Source organism: Aspergillus karnatakaensis (genome assembly GCF_047715665.1).
Source record: "Aspergillus karnatakaensis strain CBS 102800 unplaced genomic scaffold BJY04scaffold_85, whole genome shotgun sequence".
NCBI lineage: Eukaryota > Fungi > Ascomycota > Eurotiomycetes > Eurotiales > Aspergillaceae > Aspergillus > Aspergillus karnatakaensis.
The window spans coordinates 65,547-81,911 of NW_027395797.1; the positions used below are offsets into that span (position 1 = coordinate 65,547).

General features: G+C 50.6%; 6 protein-coding genes across 6 annotated transcripts; 1 reads left to right on the plus strand and 5 right to left on the minus strand.

The window, feature by feature from the left end:
- On the minus strand, window positions 1–1,984 carry BJY04DRAFT_232761 (general substrate transporter). The gene is made up of 3 exons (XM_073719799.1): window positions 1,700–1,984; window positions 457–1,646; window positions 1–387 (listed from the first exon to the last, which is right to left on the minus strand). Exons 1-3 carry the CDS (start codon window positions 1,800–1,802, stop codon window positions 139–141), a joined length of 1,542 nt encoding a protein of 513 aa, XP_073565110.1. The 5' UTR covers window positions 1,803–1,984; the 3' UTR covers window positions 1–138.
- Window positions 1,985–2,401: 417 nt separating this feature from the next.
- Window positions 2,402–4,765, plus strand: BJY04DRAFT_224169 (glycoside hydrolase family 95 protein; the record flags this gene model as incomplete). Its single annotated transcript, XM_073717881.1, has 1 exon — window positions 2,402–4,765. The coding sequence occupies one exon, from the start codon at window positions 2,402–2,404 to the stop codon at window positions 4,763–4,765; it is 2,364 nt and encodes a 787-aa protein (XP_073565111.1).
- Window positions 4,766–5,283: 518 nt separating this feature from the next.
- Window positions 5,284–6,787, minus strand: BJY04DRAFT_202398 (KRR1 small subunit processome component). The gene is made up of 3 exons (XM_073713195.1): window positions 6,607–6,787; window positions 6,272–6,544; window positions 5,284–6,210 (listed from the first exon to the last, which is right to left on the minus strand). Exons 1-3 carry the CDS (start codon window positions 6,664–6,666, stop codon window positions 5,470–5,472), a joined length of 1,074 nt encoding a protein of 357 aa, XP_073565112.1. The 5' UTR covers window positions 6,667–6,787; the 3' UTR covers window positions 5,284–5,469.
- Window positions 6,788–8,348: 1,561 nt separating this feature from the next.
- Window positions 8,349–10,207, minus strand: BJY04DRAFT_211417 (class I SAM-dependent methyltransferase; the record flags this gene model as incomplete). Its single annotated transcript, XM_073714400.1, has 8 exons — window positions 8,349–8,382; window positions 8,430–8,607; window positions 8,662–8,900; window positions 8,972–9,093; window positions 9,265–9,330; window positions 9,393–9,554; window positions 9,607–9,727; window positions 10,068–10,207. 8 exons carry the CDS (start codon window positions 10,205–10,207, stop codon window positions 8,349–8,351), a joined length of 1,062 nt encoding a protein of 353 aa, XP_073565113.1.
- A 265-nt stretch (window positions 10,208–10,472) lies between these two features.
- Window positions 10,473–11,549, minus strand: BJY04DRAFT_202402 (uncharacterized protein). Its single transcript, XM_073713196.1, has one exon. The coding sequence runs from the start codon at window positions 11,164–11,166 to the stop codon at window positions 10,873–10,875; it is 294 nt and encodes a 97-aa protein (XP_073565114.1). The 5' UTR covers window positions 11,167–11,549; the 3' UTR covers window positions 10,473–10,872.
- A 653-nt stretch (window positions 11,550–12,202) lies between these two features.
- Window positions 12,203–15,752, minus strand: BJY04DRAFT_166435 (gamma-tubulin-complex subunit SPC97). Its single transcript, XM_073709133.1, has 4 exons — window positions 15,147–15,752; window positions 13,107–15,085; window positions 12,833–13,047; window positions 12,203–12,766 (listed from the first exon to the last, which is right to left on the minus strand). Exons 1-4 carry the CDS (start codon window positions 15,523–15,525, stop codon window positions 12,685–12,687), a joined length of 2,655 nt encoding a protein of 884 aa, XP_073565115.1. The 5' UTR covers window positions 15,526–15,752; the 3' UTR covers window positions 12,203–12,684.
- Window positions 15,753–16,365: the final 613 nt, after the last annotated feature.

The window sequence follows — 16,365 nt, forward strand, 5'->3', positions numbered from 1 at the left end:
ATCTGAAGACAAAAATACCGCCCATTATATATAACAACCCAAACCCCCTTCATAACCCACCCGACTCCCAACTATCTTGACGTTTGTGGGAATCTACTAGATCAATGAGAAACCAACAAAAAGCTCAGCGCATCACTACTAAACCTTCTCTTTGACATCCTCAACCTGCACCCCTGCAACATCCTCTTTCTCCTTCTCAATCTCCTTCTCCAGCTTCCGCACTTCAGGCTCGCCGTCGAAGACCACGGCGACTTCTTCTAGTGTCAATCCAGTTGTCTCAACGAAGGTAAAGTATACGGCAATCAGGACAATCAGGATGAAGATTGTTTGGATGATGTAGTAGCGCCAGGAGATGTTTTCGAGGCCGATGGGGTTGATGTACGCAACCTAGTCGAGAGGCAGTCAGTAAAGTCCGGGACAGGGTAGGTAACCAGAAAAAGGAAAGAGAAAACGTACAGCGAAATTCGACCCGTTGATACAAAACACCGTCCAGGAGAAAAACAAGCCGCGCTGCTTCGTCGTCACCGTCTCCAACGGGTAGGTGATGACCAGCGGAAGCCAGCAGGTACAATAGATGATGTTGTATATGAAGATCATGGCAACAACGCCAATGCCCATCCCTTTATCCGATGTCTCGATGTATCGCGCCGACAAGATGGTCCAGATAATGAAAGTGATCAGCATTCCCGTCGTGGACCAGAGGAAGACCATTCTTCGACGGATATGCGGGATGAATAGAGCGGCTGTAACTCCTGCAATCCAAGAGACGATGTTCACAAGTCCGTTGATCAGAGTTTTGTCCTTTGAGGTTCCGAAGCCGACTTGGTCGAGGATCTGGGGCAGGTATGCGGAGATTAGACTGGATCCGGCGCATTGGGAGCCTACGGCTGTGACCATGGCGATCCAGAGACGGTGGAGGTTTCCTCGTGACCCGAGAATTGTGCGGATGCCTTCCTTGTTAGGCTTGATTTGTGTCTTATCGCTTTCGATTCCGGCGACTATTTCTTGAAGCTCGTAGCGGACGAGGTCTGTTTCTTGTCCGTTGCCGTGGTACTTAATTAGTATTGCGCGTGCTTCTTCGAGTCTGCCTCGTGAGACGAGCCACCGGGGTGACTCTGGGCAGAACCAAATACTCAGGAGCTGGTATGTCGGGAGCGCAATCTGCAACAGGCAGGGGATCTTCCAAGACCAGGCTGAGTCCATTCGGAACGTCCCGAATGTAATCCACGCGCCGCTAATCAGACCAATATAGATGCTCGTGTTGTAAAGTGACGAGATTGCTTCTCTGGATTTTGGGTGTGCGAGTTCCATCACCAACATAGGGCCAGCGACCTGTTGCAGGTTTGCACCGAAGCCTAGGACAAGCTTTCCGGCAGTAAAGACTTGGAATGTGGGTGAGAAGGTCTGCATGATCGCCATTCCGATGACTACTGCAGCACCTCCGAAGAGTGGTGCACGACGGCCAAGTCTATCCACCAAGGGTCCTGCAAGGATTGTAGCGACCATTCCACCGACAGAGGCCGACGCGCCGTAGAAGCCGAGTTCTGCGCCGCTTGGATTGCCGAATCTATCCATGAATTGATCGACGCTTTGTAGGCTGTTTGTCATGCTGAGATCGAAACCCCAGGCGCTGGAGGTTACCATTGCTAAACCTTATGTTAGTTGTCTTCATACAAATGAAGTGGTGGACATGTCTCACCAGAGAGAAGCAAGAGGTAGAGCCTCAGAGTTCCTGGATTTCGATACCATGGCGCGGCTTCCTTCACGAGTCGATGGTACTCTGCTGTTGAGAACGAGTCCATCTTGACTGTGGCACTGAAGAATAAGAACGTATGCAGTGCAGTTCAAGATCGGTTGGAACCGGTTGGAGTATCCCTGTCATCATGTACTTGTCTCTCCTCCTTATAATACCGCCCCCAAGACTCCGCTTCTCAGCCAAGGCCTGGAGGCAGCTGGCTGGATGCCATCTTCGTTTCCTCTCCGCAAACGCGAGGCATCTTGGCGAAATTGGGGTAAATCCACAGGATTCTCTTGGCTCGTAGGGTATTTATAGCCAATGGGGTAATTCCATCGGCTCATTATTCTCTTCAAAACAGTCTTATGATTGGTCGAATATCCCGCGAGATCTGTGCTAGGTCATCGCGGTTGGGGAAATACCCGACTGAAGTCTGGAGAAGTGTCAGGTTCATGATTCATGAAAGAAGGTCAAGGTAAATTTAGGCGTATTCCGGTTAAGCTGTTTGTATTAGCATCGTCTGATCTTCCATCAATCGAATATCTGAGTTCGAGGTCAAGAGCTACCCCTGCTCGTCTCAGACGAACCTCTTAAGTTGTCTCACATTCCTGTCTCCCAATTAGGCAGACCCCGTGATCAGCCGTATACCAGCACAACTCCGTCGTCATGGACTATCCCTCTCAACACACTCTCCACTATACCGAGCCAGCATCGACATGGTCGCAAGCCCTTCCTATCGGCAACGGCCGCCTAGGAGCCATGATCAAAGGCACCACGGACATCGACCGACTATGGATCAACGAAGACTCGGTGTGGTACGGCGGGCCACAAAATCGGACGAATCCAGCTGCAAAGGAAGGATTGAAGGAAGTTCAGCGGCTACTGGCTGAGAATCAAGTCAAGGCTGCGGAGGAGCTTGCCGCCCGGACATTGACCTCTATGCCCAGGGGGATGCGGCACTATGAGCCACTTGGCGATGTATTCTTGGACTTCGGACACGGGGGAAACAATGTTGATAGTAGCTTGGAATTTGCGGGCATTCCAGATTTTACAAGAAAGCTTGGGGGAGGGCAGGTCACAGATTATACGAGAGAGCTGGACATTTCCACTGGGGTTGCCGGGACGAATTATACGTTCAACGATGTGTCCTTCAAGAGGGAGTACTTTTCCAGTGTCGTCGACGAGGTAATCTGCGTTCGAGTCTCTGCGGACCGCGAAGAGTCGTTGAACTTCAAGATCAAGATTCACCGTGGCTCCCATGACGACCCTCATAGGGAGCTTCATGGGCTTTATGATACACTCGAAAGCATTGGCGATGGGCTTCTTCTCAAAGCCAAACTCGGAGGTGAAGGTGCTTTGACTGCTGCGATGGGATTGTTTGTTATACTTGAAGGTCAAGGACGGATCCTTGAAGGAGAGGAAATCGAGGTCGTCAATGCAGACAGTGCGGTCATCGTCATTGCAGGGGAGACTACATTTCGGAATCAAGATGCCGGTCTAGCAGTTCGATCGCGCCTTGAGCAAGCCTTGCAACAGTCCTGGGATGGTCTTCGTGATAGGCACATTACCGGATTCAGTGAGTACTACTCAAGGGTATCATTCGCCCTTGCCGATTCGGAGCCCTGCTCTCTCCCGGTCCCCGAACGCCTCGCTCGATTCAAGTCTGGAGAACCAGACAACGGACTCATAGTTCTCCTCGTCAACTACGCTCGTTACCTCCTTATCTCATCCTCGCTCTCTGGCCTCCCCGCAAACCTCCAAGGAATCTGGAATCCGGACTTTCAACCCGTGTGGGGGTCAAAGTACACCATCAACATCAACCTCCAAATGAACTATTGGCCTGCTGAGGTCTTCAACTTGCCCGAATGTCACCAAGTCCTCTTCAACCTCATCGAGCGCCTCTCCGTGACTGGAAAGAAGACCGCACAAGATATCTACGGCTGCAACGGCTTTGTAGCCCACCACAACACTGACATCTGGGCTGATTCGTCGCCACAAGATCGCTGGGTGCCAGCCTCATATTGGCGGCTCGGGGGTGCGTGGCTCTCCCTCCACCTCTGGGAGCACTATCTTTTCACTAAGGACCTCGAGTTTCTAAAATGGGCTTACCCCATTCTTCGAGACGCAGCGACTTTCTTCGAAGAATCGCTTACAGAACACAATGGCCACCTCGTCGTCTCACCAAGCGTCTCCTGCGAGAACTCCTACTACATCCCCGACACAGACAACAAAGAAACAGCCGCCTTCTCAATCGGCTCAACCTGGGACTCGCAAATTCTACACGAGCTCTTCAGCGCATGCGCAGAGTCCAGCACCCTCCTAAACCATTCACCAGAGATATCTCAAAAATATCAATCTCTCCTCTCCCGCCTCCCACCGCCTCAAGTCGGTAAACACGGCCAACTGCAAGAATGGCTTGTCGACTACGACGAACCAGAGCCAGGACACAGACACATTTCTCACGCTTTCGGTCTCTTCCCGGGCACAAGCATCAAATCCCCCCAGCTTAAAGACGCCATTAAGGTCACGTTACAACGCCGCCTCGCCTCCGGCGGCGGACACACAGGGTGGAGCGCAGCATGGCTCCTCTGTCTCTACGCAAGACTCCAAGAGCCGGAGGCTGCGTATAACATGCTCTCGCAGATGATCAGTCACTCCATCCTCCCGAATCTGTTCTGCGATCATCCGCCGTTTCAAATTGATGGGAACTTCGGTCTCGCGGCTGGTGTTGCGGAGATGGTGTTGCAGAGTCAGGCTGGCGTGTTGGTTCTTTTACCGGCTTTGCCAAAGGCTTGGGAGATGGGTGGTCTTGCGAAGGGGCTGTGTGCGCGGGGTGGGTGGATTGTTGATGTTGAGTGGAGGGATGGGGTTCTTGTTGAGGTGAGGGTTGAGGCGAGGAGGGGTGCTGGTGGCGGGGAAGTGAAGTTGGTCATTGAGAGAAACAGGTTGAAGGGTGGAGAGAGTGAGGTTTCTCTAGTTTTAGAGGAAGGTGAAAGTTCGGTGTTGGGGAGTGAGTGGTTGGGTAGGTAGGTGAAGTTTTGCATGCTACACCTACCTACAGGCTCATTTGTGTAGTAGTGTCGAGGCATTTACATTAGAGATACTCAGCGTACGTAGATATGAACCGTAGACCGGACACAAGATAGACAATAAAATCTCCGTTGATGGTTTTAGACCAGGTTACGGGCATCAGCCCGCACAGATATATATATATATACATATATGAGTTCCCCTCTATTTAATGCCTTATGAAGACAGAGGGGCAAGGGAAGGTGAGGGATACGAGCGTAAGCTTACAGGTTTGGCAGAGAGTCATCTATACCGAAAGCGAAGGGATGGCTGGTTTTAAGATGGGCTTGCTGTAGATATATATCGAGGATCTTAAGTATGATTATTGGATGTCATAGTTACTAGCTATGCTTCTCTGGGGTGGAATTTGGCTTGAGTCTCTGACACAAAGTTAGATCCAGATCTACAGGGTTATATTGACGATAGATGGCTCTGTTGAAGCAGTGTTACAATGCAGTTTTTAGATCATCATGAATTTATACGGATCGTAGGTATAACTGCGTATAGCAAGTGATATTCTTGACAGAAAAAAAGAACTCCAGCCATGCCATGCCTCAGCGCCTTTTTGGAACGATACAACAAAAGGGGTCTCAGAAGTAAGAACAAGAACAAGAACAAAAAGAAAGAGACAGATAGACGAATCACAATCAAGCACTCGCGCTGATTTACTCTTCATCCGAGTCTGCCTTGGATTTGCTCTTCTTCTTCTTCTTCTTTTCCTTCTTTTCGGAGACCTCGCCCTCTGCCTCTGCCTCCCTCTTGCGCTTCTTCTTCTTCTCTTTCTTCTCCTTCTTGGCGCGTTCCGCCTCTTCCAGGTCCTCGGGAGCGACGAATGCCTTTTCCCTCTCCTTCATCTTCTCTTCGCGCTTTAGGCGCTGCTTCTCCATGACCTCTTCCTTCTGGGCGCGATCCTTGGCCTCCTTCGACAAGAAGTACTCTCCAGACTCGATCTGCAGATCCACCTTGCTCTTCTCCTGCGCTGGAGGGAAAGGAGTGTAGACCTTCTTGGTCTTGTCGGTGACCTTGAATGGCATGCGGCGCTTGGAAAGTGTGCGCTTCTTGAAGTTGGGGAGGAATCGGTCCCATGACTCGGCGGCTAGGGTGGGGTCCTTGGCAAGTTCTCGCTTGATCATGAGCTCCTTGATGTGATAGATAGGGTGAATGTTGGCCATGCAATCGTCGACAATCCTTCGAACCTCCTTTAAACCTTTGTAGGGACCCATCGCGGCGACAGTGTTTCCTTGCACGAGGATGTAGGTGCTCGTTAACAATTCGATGGCCTTGAGAGTAGAGCCCTGGGGACCGAGAATACGTTGACGGCGCTTGACGAAGCGTTCTTTATTGCGGACTTGATTACGGATTTTGATGATGTCGCAGGCGACGCCGTCTTCCAGAATTTTCAGAGCCTAAAGAAAGATTATGTTAGCCCGGAAGTTGAGAGGAAGCCACAGAGCCCAGCACACTCACCTGTTGAACGGGGACACTTCGCGACAATAATTTTATCAAATCACGAGCTTTGAGAATCGCCGCAGGGTCGAAAGTTTTCCGGGTTGTCTTCACCGTCATGCTACCCTCGACCAAATCCAGAGTGCAGGCGATACCGTGCTTCTCTAGCGCTCTTGTGATGACCGGCCATGCTTCCTTCAGATAGACTTCGCGATACTTGGGGAACAGCGTAGCGAATGAGGACTCTTCAGCGAAACTACCGGCAGCGTTGTCTTCTGCTTTGAACGGGTCGATCTAGAGCAAAAGTCGAGGTCAGTGTGAGCCAGAGCAAAGGGGAATCCTGGAGAAATTTGTACCTTCCACTTGTCAATGTCATCCGTATCCCACGCCTTCTCTCTGTTATATGTGGAGGGCATTTTGAAAGCTCTTGTGGTTAAAGGAAGAAGACTGTTGACGATGCGAAATTCTTTTGATGGCGGAAACTTTTGGGTCGGCCGGCCACTTACCACATTAGGAAGTGTTAGTGCCTGTTTCTGTAGGCACCAATAAGGCATCAAGCATACAGCATCATTTTCTCTCGGAGATTCGAATCTACGCCCTAAAAGCCCAAGCGCTCGATCGCGGCGTTGCATTAAGCCGATTTCTTGCATTGCGCAGGGACTTCAAGTCCCCGATTGTGTTCTAGACTTCCCCTAACGAACTGCGGAGAAGCTACGGGGCCGACATAAGATCAAATGAATTGTCTGATTATTCTGTCTGCCCCCTGGAATGCGCAGTGGCCCCTGGCCATGGATTTTATCCCTGACAAAATAGTATCATTCCATTTATTACGGAGGAGCTAGGCGGGCACCCTCTCAAGCTACACCATCGAGCTTCAAGAGAATTGGGCTGCAAGCTGGCAATACGTCGGGTATCTATCTCTGCTCGGGCTTGGAGAAGCTCAGTGAATTGAAACAATAGCTTGGCTCAAGTAAATGAAGTGCTTCCTAACCGGCAAGTATATGTGATAGTTAGCTTTGCGTCTTTGAGCGTCGGTTGGTGGTTAGACATGGTCGATGTTTTGTCATTGGCTGGAAAAGCTCGATTGACGCAACTTATGAATGGCACTGCTTTGTGCTCTTCCTTGACCCCAACTCTCATGGTATAGCGTAGCGTGCTTTTGGCTTTGTAGACGCCGTTGGTGATAGGGATGCGCACCGCTGCTCGCTAAGGAGAGATGAATAGAGCTTGGTGCCCAGGGGGGCTGGCGGTAGCTAGCTTGATGTTAGTGACGTTCTAGACACCCAAAGGAAATATAGCCTCGAGACAAAGACGTACCTGGATTGTAGTTAGAGTTGTGAAGCCACCTGGTGGTTGGATGCTGAACTAAGGTTCACATCCGGGACCTCAACTTCCCTTCTCTCCTTCCTTCTCCATCCATCTCCTCTATCCTTTCCCTTCTTTCTTCCCTCAACCCTTTCATCTCATCGAATTTTCTCCTTTCTCCTTGGCCTGGCTTAGAATTGCTTTGTCTTCTGGAGTGTCCTGGTCTCTGATGGTTTCTCCGCCCAATCCCCGTTTTGTTTGCCGGTCCGCAGAATCCCCCTCTTAATCGAATCAATGGAACTGTAATTTATTGTCTCGAAGTGCCACGCCTGCAGAGTCAATCTACTTCAGCGCCACGGCCCTTGGACTAAAGCTAGCGAAGGCTTATGCTCGACACTTCCTTCACTTATCTTACTTGGTCAATGGCCCGGCATATCTTGCCCCTCCTCTCCGAGTTGACCACGAGCGAGCTTCTGAGACTGACATGGAACTCGATATGAAGTCGCTTTGGCTCTTCAGAACATTTTCTAATCACCGTATGTACTCCTGATACCCTCTGGATTCACTGCAACAAAGATCTTATCAAATAGAACGGTATTGATTCAACTGACCATCTCTGGTTGAGCTTTCAGGTCTCTAACTTGCGCTGGTTTTATCGATAAGAACGTGACGAGACTTGACACCTTACTCCGAACAGTGAAACAAAGCACAAGCTTTTGAGGAAGGCGAGCTATTTCGACATTGTTGTGTAGAACAGGGCACCTGTTGGATCGGGAAGCGGTTCACGCTCCGCTTAACGATGAGGTTTTCGGCCGATACAAACGTACCTAAATCATCAGGAGCTAAACAGAACATGGAGCTGTCGGTTACTTACAGTGGAAAGTAAGCTTTCAACCCCCGGTCACCGACCTCTCTTTGGGCTCTTGATATCAGGTCGTGGTATTGCGCCTGCGGCATACGAAGACGTCGAGTTAGCGGGTATAGAGACAAAGACGCTAGTAACCTGTTGATGTTTTCGCCGTTCATCGCGCCTATGTCTCGGCTTGTCGGATCTGGTGTTTACGGTCAATGAAAGACTTGAGGCATGGAAACATGATTAGTCTTACTGTCGGGCCATGCGGACAGAGGCAGAGGAATCATCTTTGTATCAACTTCGGTGAACCCCGCCGCTGTCAAGAGTGTTCTTAACCGCGTGCCTACGCGGAGGTCCTTTATCTCCTCCATTGATCTCATGAGCTGCGAGCTCCACTGTCTCAATGCATGTCCTTCGTGGATAGAGCCGTTGTCTGATTGAACATTCCAGTATATTTCCACCATTTGAACCCAACCTCCGGGTTTGAGAGCCCTATGCGAACCGTCCATTAGCCTCAACTCTCAACGCCCGGTTCATGGTATGGTTCCAAGTCAAGATCTAACCTTCTGATGTCTCGAAGATAAGATGGCCACCGAGCTCGATTGAGACCTGCTGCAAGGAGTCGAGAATGAACAAGGTCGAAATAGTTTGGGGCGAAGGTGAAGGGTCGGTTCAGATCATCCACCTGGCGAAGATTGCGTTAGCTTTGTCTGTTTCACGATACCGGGTCCCAGAAGAGAGTCCCGGTGGTTGAGGGACAAAAGCAAAAAGTATTTTTTTGCCATCATGTGCACGCAACAAAGACCAAAGTGACTGGTGCGGGCAATTCAACCCAGACAGATGGGTGGCCGCTTACCTGGAGCCAAAGGTTCTCCGGTGTGTCGTCTGGATTCATGAGAGGATATATATCAACTCCAATTACCTTTCAAATCGAAAAACGGTTAGCCAATCCAACATCAGCGCACGGTCTGGTCGAATGTATACCTCGCATTCTGGATGCTGTTCTGCAACGTCGATAGCCCAAGATCCGGTACCGTACCCGCAGTCCAATACTCTCCGCAAGCGGGAAATTGGAGGAAAGACAAGCCTATTGTCAAAGACCCTGTTGAGGATACGGTGTTGGAGGTCCAGTCTGTCCGCTTCATCCTATGGATTCTCCGGATAAGAACTGGAGCAATGAGTGGGAATAAAAGCTTACATCGTCAACCGGCTCAAATGATATCCTGTTATCAATCGAATACTTTTGGTACTCCCTTCCGTGGACAGATACAGTGCGGAGGTATTCGCCGTCCAGCTCCTCCGTTTGTGAGTTCGGGCTCCTTCAGGGACAGCAAGTCAGAATTTCCCAAAAATGTCTAATCAGGCTTGGGGTATGGTACGTCATTATCGGCTCCAAAGATCTGGGCTAAATTCTGGTTCTGCGTTGTCTGGCGAATTATTTCGGATTGAAGAACTTGAGACTTCATGACAAAGTGGGATGTTGAAATTGTATCCTGTGGCGGGCAACGCGCGAACTTAGTGTGGTTCGAGTCTTTGCTGAAGCGATCGATGTGGCAGAGCAATCCGTCGGCCTGGTGTACGGTAGCATGGGTGAATAGCCAGTGGCTGTTCACGCTCCAGCAGAGATCCAATACACGGGCTAACTCACTTCTCACCTACGTACGAATCATTTGGACGCTTGAGACCCTGCTCAGCCTAGGGCCTTTGGCGTGGCATTCTGGGAGCGTCCACAGCGGGTACATAAAACGGAGTATAAGCGCGGTTCGTTCCCAGTGAGGCAGAAAAGTGTTGCGACCCATGCCGGATGGCTAACGCTTTTGCCTACGGCCTCCAAGCAATGGCCGTGATCCTTGCCAAACAAAACACTTGTTTACCTCCTCAGGGGTGGAATGATTACATGCAAACAGTCTTCCAGGGGAGGAGGGGTCGGCGGTTGCGCCCCGGAGTGGCACAGCTGGCAAATCCTAATACAGCACCTGGGTCAAGAGAGCCCTATGGCGTGGCACCTTTGATGGCCGAGGGGTTGCCTAGAATCGTTCTTACACACCTCTCGACCCCCTGCATCAGCCAGCCCTGACATACTCACCGGAGCTGGAAGCCTGCAATCTCGTGGCAATCTGCCCGCGGCTGTCGGGATTTCCAACAGGGATGTAATCTTAGTCAACATTCGAGAAGACCAGCCGCTGCATCACGAGCCACATAAAGGTCGAAAAGTGGGGATTCCATAGAGATTCCAGGGGCCTTGTTGTAATAACAATTTAGGCATATATGCACGTCAGGAAGGCGACTATATCCCAAATCGGAATATGAATGGCAGGATTGGGACAGGCTATGCCGTTAATGATACGATTGAACCCCGTTCCGCATGGCTGAAAGAGCAACGATTCGCAAAAGAAATCTCTGCCGGCCGATTTTGGAGTCAAACGGCAGAGCACCGATCTATTACTTACCCAGACAGTGTCTCTTAGGGCTTAGCAGGAACCTTCGGGCGAGATTGTGGCTTGTCCGATGTCGCCTGTGTGCCGTACATGGCGTTCATAAATTGATACGGTACCCGGCAGGCCCTCGACGCCATTAGATCGATGTCCTGTTGAAATATACAAGGAATTGCTCTTTGGGGTAGGACAAGTCTCGTGCACAGTCGAGAGAGCGTACTCACATCATTTGCAGCGGATCCATACGGAGCAGAAGAGCCCAGAGCATCCCCCCCCACGAGTAACACCACCTGCAGGATTCCTGGGCTTTTCGTCTTTTTCATGCTTTCTTGTTCCACCAAAAGCTGTTCACCGCTCGTTTGACGCTTCCTGCGCGCTCACTGGGGCAATTGAAGCCAGTGAAATTCCAGGTCCAGTCTAACGGGTCGCCGACTCGCAATCCACTTCGAGGATAACAGAGAGGATGAATAATGAGCCTACCTACCAGGAATCGTATCCAATGACATCAGTGTCTATTTTGCGGACTCATCCACTTTGAGGTTTGAGCAAGTCAAATGACGGGGCGTCCTGCCTTCAGACCGCAACGGCTGTGGAGACGCAAAACGGGCCATTTTCTAGCGGACCTTTTCCAGGTTTTCCTTGTGCAGTCGTGCAGTATGCATCAGGCTAGTCTAAACTACGGACGGACTACGGACGGAGGCGAGGGTTCGAGAAGCCTGATCACAGGCGTGATTCGTTCCTTTACTAATACATACCTACATAGCAGACTTCAAATTAGGCAACCGGTGGCCTAATCTAACGGCGAACACTGCACACGATGAGACTGTGACGGCTGATTAAATTTATATCACGGGAAACCAACAATCTGATTCGGATTGTTGCATACAAGCGGGACACGCTATTCTCGAAATGACAAAGTGCGGGAAAAGAACCCAGAGGCCCAGAGGACTGAGGGTCGTCCTGTTGAGACTTGGAGACATATTTTCCTTTCCTGATGTGCGTTGAGGCAAGTGGCGTTCATGCACGTCAGACTTTGATCTGATATAGTACTACGGTATCCAAGTCGTCGGGTTTAGCAAGGTTAGCATTGACAATGTTCCTAATTCTTGGTAGGGATTAGGGAGAACCCAGAGCCACGGTTCATCAGCGGGAGGCAGAGGCCGAATTGGGGGGTTGTGCGGTTGGACCCGTTAGTTAGTCTCGTGCCCCCACTGCTGAAACAGTCCCTCGCTGTCGTAAGATTGTAAGATTATCGCCGACTATCATCTTGCAATGGCCTTACGGTGTGTTCTTGGAGGCAGACCACGGTCAACTCTGACTTAATTGATAGTATTCATTGTCATTAGTTAAACAACCATCCCAAGAATAATACAACACCCCCTTAATCGCTAAAATGTACGGAGTAAAACCCAATCGATGGAATCACGCCATAATAGCTCAAGCGCCTGACCATGTGAAGAACCGTATGTTTCATGCATGAGCGATGATCCCAGCCCAGAGCCGTGGGATTGGTGTAACCGATGAATTTGCGCACGGAAACTTAGCCTTTCCAAGCCTCAGTTTTCAGACTTCATGACGCGTAGTCACTCTCGATCGAGCAGGAATTCCCGAAACTTCGGGTTCAGTCCGCTTTGACCCCTTCCCATCCTGCTGGAGAGCGGGCTGGGACTGATGGTAGCGTGAAACTCTAGGCGGGCCATTGGTGCCGCGAACGGATCGACGCAGGGATGTATGTCGGTGTGGTATTACCGTATTGATGTTTAGGGACATGTGTGTCTCCTGCAGAGATCGGATGGAGATGATATTGATAGATAATGTTTCCCAAATGAGAGGCAATTGACTCAGTCTTCCTTGCTGATTGAGCTCAGGGCATGTGCGAGTTTTAGGAGGACGACGCTTTCGGTTGCGGCGAAGTAGTTTAAGCTGTGCTAGAGGTTAGCATCTTTTAAACTGATTTGTATTCACGTTGGCCAGGTCGAGGTAGCTTACCTATCCATGAGAATCCGCAGATGGCGACCGAAGTGATCTTCGTATCGTTTTAATGTGTCTTCCAACTTCGCAATCCGGGTTGGATCATATCCGCGGCCATCAGAGGTCTCAGGGTTTGCGCTTAGTTCTGGGTCAGCGGTGCTCAGGGCGCGGCCGAGTGATGAGGCTGTCCAGGATGCGAACATAGTGCAGCAGGTTAGGAGTTTCGAGTGGATCTGATTGAGGTATGCTTATTAGTGATGGAGGCAATAAAGCACAGGTGGCAGGGGTATACCTTTAATAGCTTTGCTTGAGTGAGCATACACTCCTTCAAGCAAGTGTCGAGAAAGTCCACATGATCCTGCATGAGCTCATCCACAGTCCGATTGACCTGTTTTGTGCCGTTTACAGTGACTTCAGATCCGTCTGCATCTGTGCCATTAACACGACCCATGAGGTTTTGCCAGTTCGGTTCGACAACTTCCGCGGTACAAAAATATAGAAGCTGCTGTACAAAGACAATCATTTTCGATCGGAGATTCCAGGCCCGCCGCTTCCACATTTCCAGCCGTCGGTCGGAGGACTTGTGGCGCCAGCCGAGGACTTTGCTCTGGTCCAGCCAGGCAGTTGATAACATCGATTCGAGGTGGCGAAGGGATAGGAGGTGTCGGAAGATGAGCTGATATCGGAGGACGGTCTTGCGGCTGATGACGAGGGACAGCGGGAAAGGAACGGTATAGTCGAGTTCTAGGGCATCGAAGCCTAGGATGTCCTTGTCGTCGTCGCCTTGGGGAGCTTGGTACTTCTCCAGCGCGGCCTCTGGATTATCCTGGTCGATACCGGAGACGCTGACAACTTGCATGAGCCATTTGGTCAGGCCAATTTTGTTCATTCGAACTTTGACATCTTCTTTGAATGGGTCTTGCGCGGCGATGCTGCCAGGTTGACGCAGAACTAGATCAAGGAGGGACTGCAGTTTGCTTTCGTTGACATTTTTGGCTGGCTTGCGGAGTTCAGACGCCCCGAGCTCGAGGAAGTAGGAGAAGAAATCGGATCGATCGAGGAAGAAGTAGTGTTTTAGGGAGCGGAAGCGGGTAGTGAGAGAGTTTTTGGTCAAGAGGAGGTTGAGTAAAGAGGCATTGGCGTAGGTATAGGCGCCATTTACGTTCTCCAGGAACCGAGGGTCGTCGAAAGTTTTTGGAACATCCTTAACCGCTTTGCTAACGTCTACTCCTCCACACTCTCGCACAACGTTCAGGTATTTGCCGGCGAGGAGGACTTTGTCCCGTACACTATCGAGCTGTGGGGGAACTTCGTTGTCGCGAATGGTATATCGCTTCTCCCAATATTCGTCTGTATAATCCTCTTCCAGCTTTTCTCGCTTGATCCATTTCTGTTCTTTGACGAGGAACTCGGCATGGGGATCCTTGATTCCTCCATGGTGTAGCCACTCATTCAGCATTGCCATGTACGGCCTGCTCGATTCACGAAGGAGAGTTTCTAGCAGTGTTTTCGTGGTCGGGTCACCTGAGAATGTTGCGAGTCGCTCGGTCAGTAACCGCAAAACATTGCCACCTTTGCATATCTTCTTGCTCGACATGGCACCAGGCACCAGGTCTCCACCCTCTCTCAATTGCTCGAGAATGTTGTCGACATCATCGAAGTCGTCGATCGACTCGTCCAGATCTTGGTCTAGAAGACCGTTTCTTCTGAGTAACTCTTGACCGAGGGAGTATAGCTGGGCTAGGCATTGACTAGTAGGCATAGTATGGAGATGGAGGACGTGAAGCGTAAAGTTCGGATTATTGTTGAGATGCGTCTCTAACTGAGCGACGAGTATCAAATAGTCCTTCAAAAGTTTTCGGATTGCGGCACATAATGCGTGGCTCACGGCTCCATATTCCGCGCGGCTTTGAATTTCCACGAACGCTTCCAAAGCACTGTAATGCGTCGCCATCTTCAGCATTGACCGCGTGAGGTCTCTCAGTGTGGGGTCCAGCCCCGATGGCAGTTGGAAAGGCGGCCCAGTCAAACGATCCTTCTCCACCGTTGGGTCATACTGAGGTTGATACTGGATATATTGCCCTTCGAATCCCATGAAGACGAATAGTAGATCTTCTATGATCGCCTTTTCCTGCGCATCGGGGGACAGCTCGCGTAAGGTTGTGGGGAGAAGCGATTGTGGCAGCGATGTCGCTAATGGAGGGAAAGATACACGGCAAGCTAACGGCGCAGTAGAATATGGCATCAACGAGGCATGCGGGTCCCAAGGAGCTAGAGGTTATGAAAGTCAATACTGGACGGCGACCTCGGTTGGACAAGTAAGAGAACAAACCATCTGGCGCCTCTTTCTCCTTCTTCCTAGGATCAGGACTGGCTGCACCCGCCGTATTAGCCCGCCTCGTTCGCGTTTTACCTCCCTCTTCTCGACTCCCTGCGCTGGGCGACTCTCTCGCTGGATTCCTCGTTCGGGCAAGCATTTTGTCTTTCGTTTGGACGACGAAGCGTTCAGTTCGCTTTTCGGTTGTGATATGATCTCGAGGGACTTTGCTCTTCTGGGTCGACGTGCTTCCGCGAAGGTCCATATTTTCTGCTTGCAATGGAGAAGCTGTGCCGCCGCGTTGACCGGGCTTTTCAGCATCGCCGACGCGACCAGACGCAACGCGGGGTCGTGGTGCGTTCATGTGGCTAGCGCGACGGTCATTGATGGACATGGTCCCGCGAAATGCAGAGCATAGGGCCAATCATACATAGATGAAGGGAAAGGTAATGTAGACGGAGAGAAATTGGCGGGCTCAAACCGAGGATGCTGAGACGCAAGGTACAGGTCTGTTTGGATGGACCCGTCGCGTAGGGAGCCGCCCCACCGCTTTGGGCTGATAACAGCAGCTACCTACAGCTCGAGGTCCTACACTTTGTCAACAACACATTTCGCATGCCTTTGTCTTCGAAATTAAGCTTGTATTCTAGGTCCCAGTTGCACGGCATCAGGACTGATTGCGTTGCTCCCGGTATGGCGAGACATCAACCGTCGGGGGGCGCTGAACTCTGAAAGCCTTGGGTCGGTCACCGTCTACATACCTTTTGCCTTGATTAGAACTGAGAAGTCTACTTGGCCTTTCAGCTGAGCTGTTTAAACAGGTGCCGCCTCTATCCATTTTCTGGTCTTATTAGGAATACGCTAGATATGCTGCCTCACATAGGTAGGTTGAACATGGTACTTCGCAATAACAGCTGGCGCTCAATCTATATAATAAGCCCAGCATTGTTCTCAGACCCTCTGTCTCTTTCTTTGGGCCATTATAGGCAGCCCTTATAATGCGTTCTTGATATGTGCAGAACATATCAGAAACTGGGTCGTTAATCCTGAGACATCTCTAGATCCCTCCAGAGATACCTGGGGTTCCTTTGCGACTTCACATTTGGCCAATTGTTTTCTCTGAGTCTTTACAGACACCCTACTTTTACGATTCTGACGCAGACGGCATAAGCGCATTCATTGAGAAGGGCTGGACTCACTAGGCTTCATACACAAAGAGCTTGTTGCTTAGGAC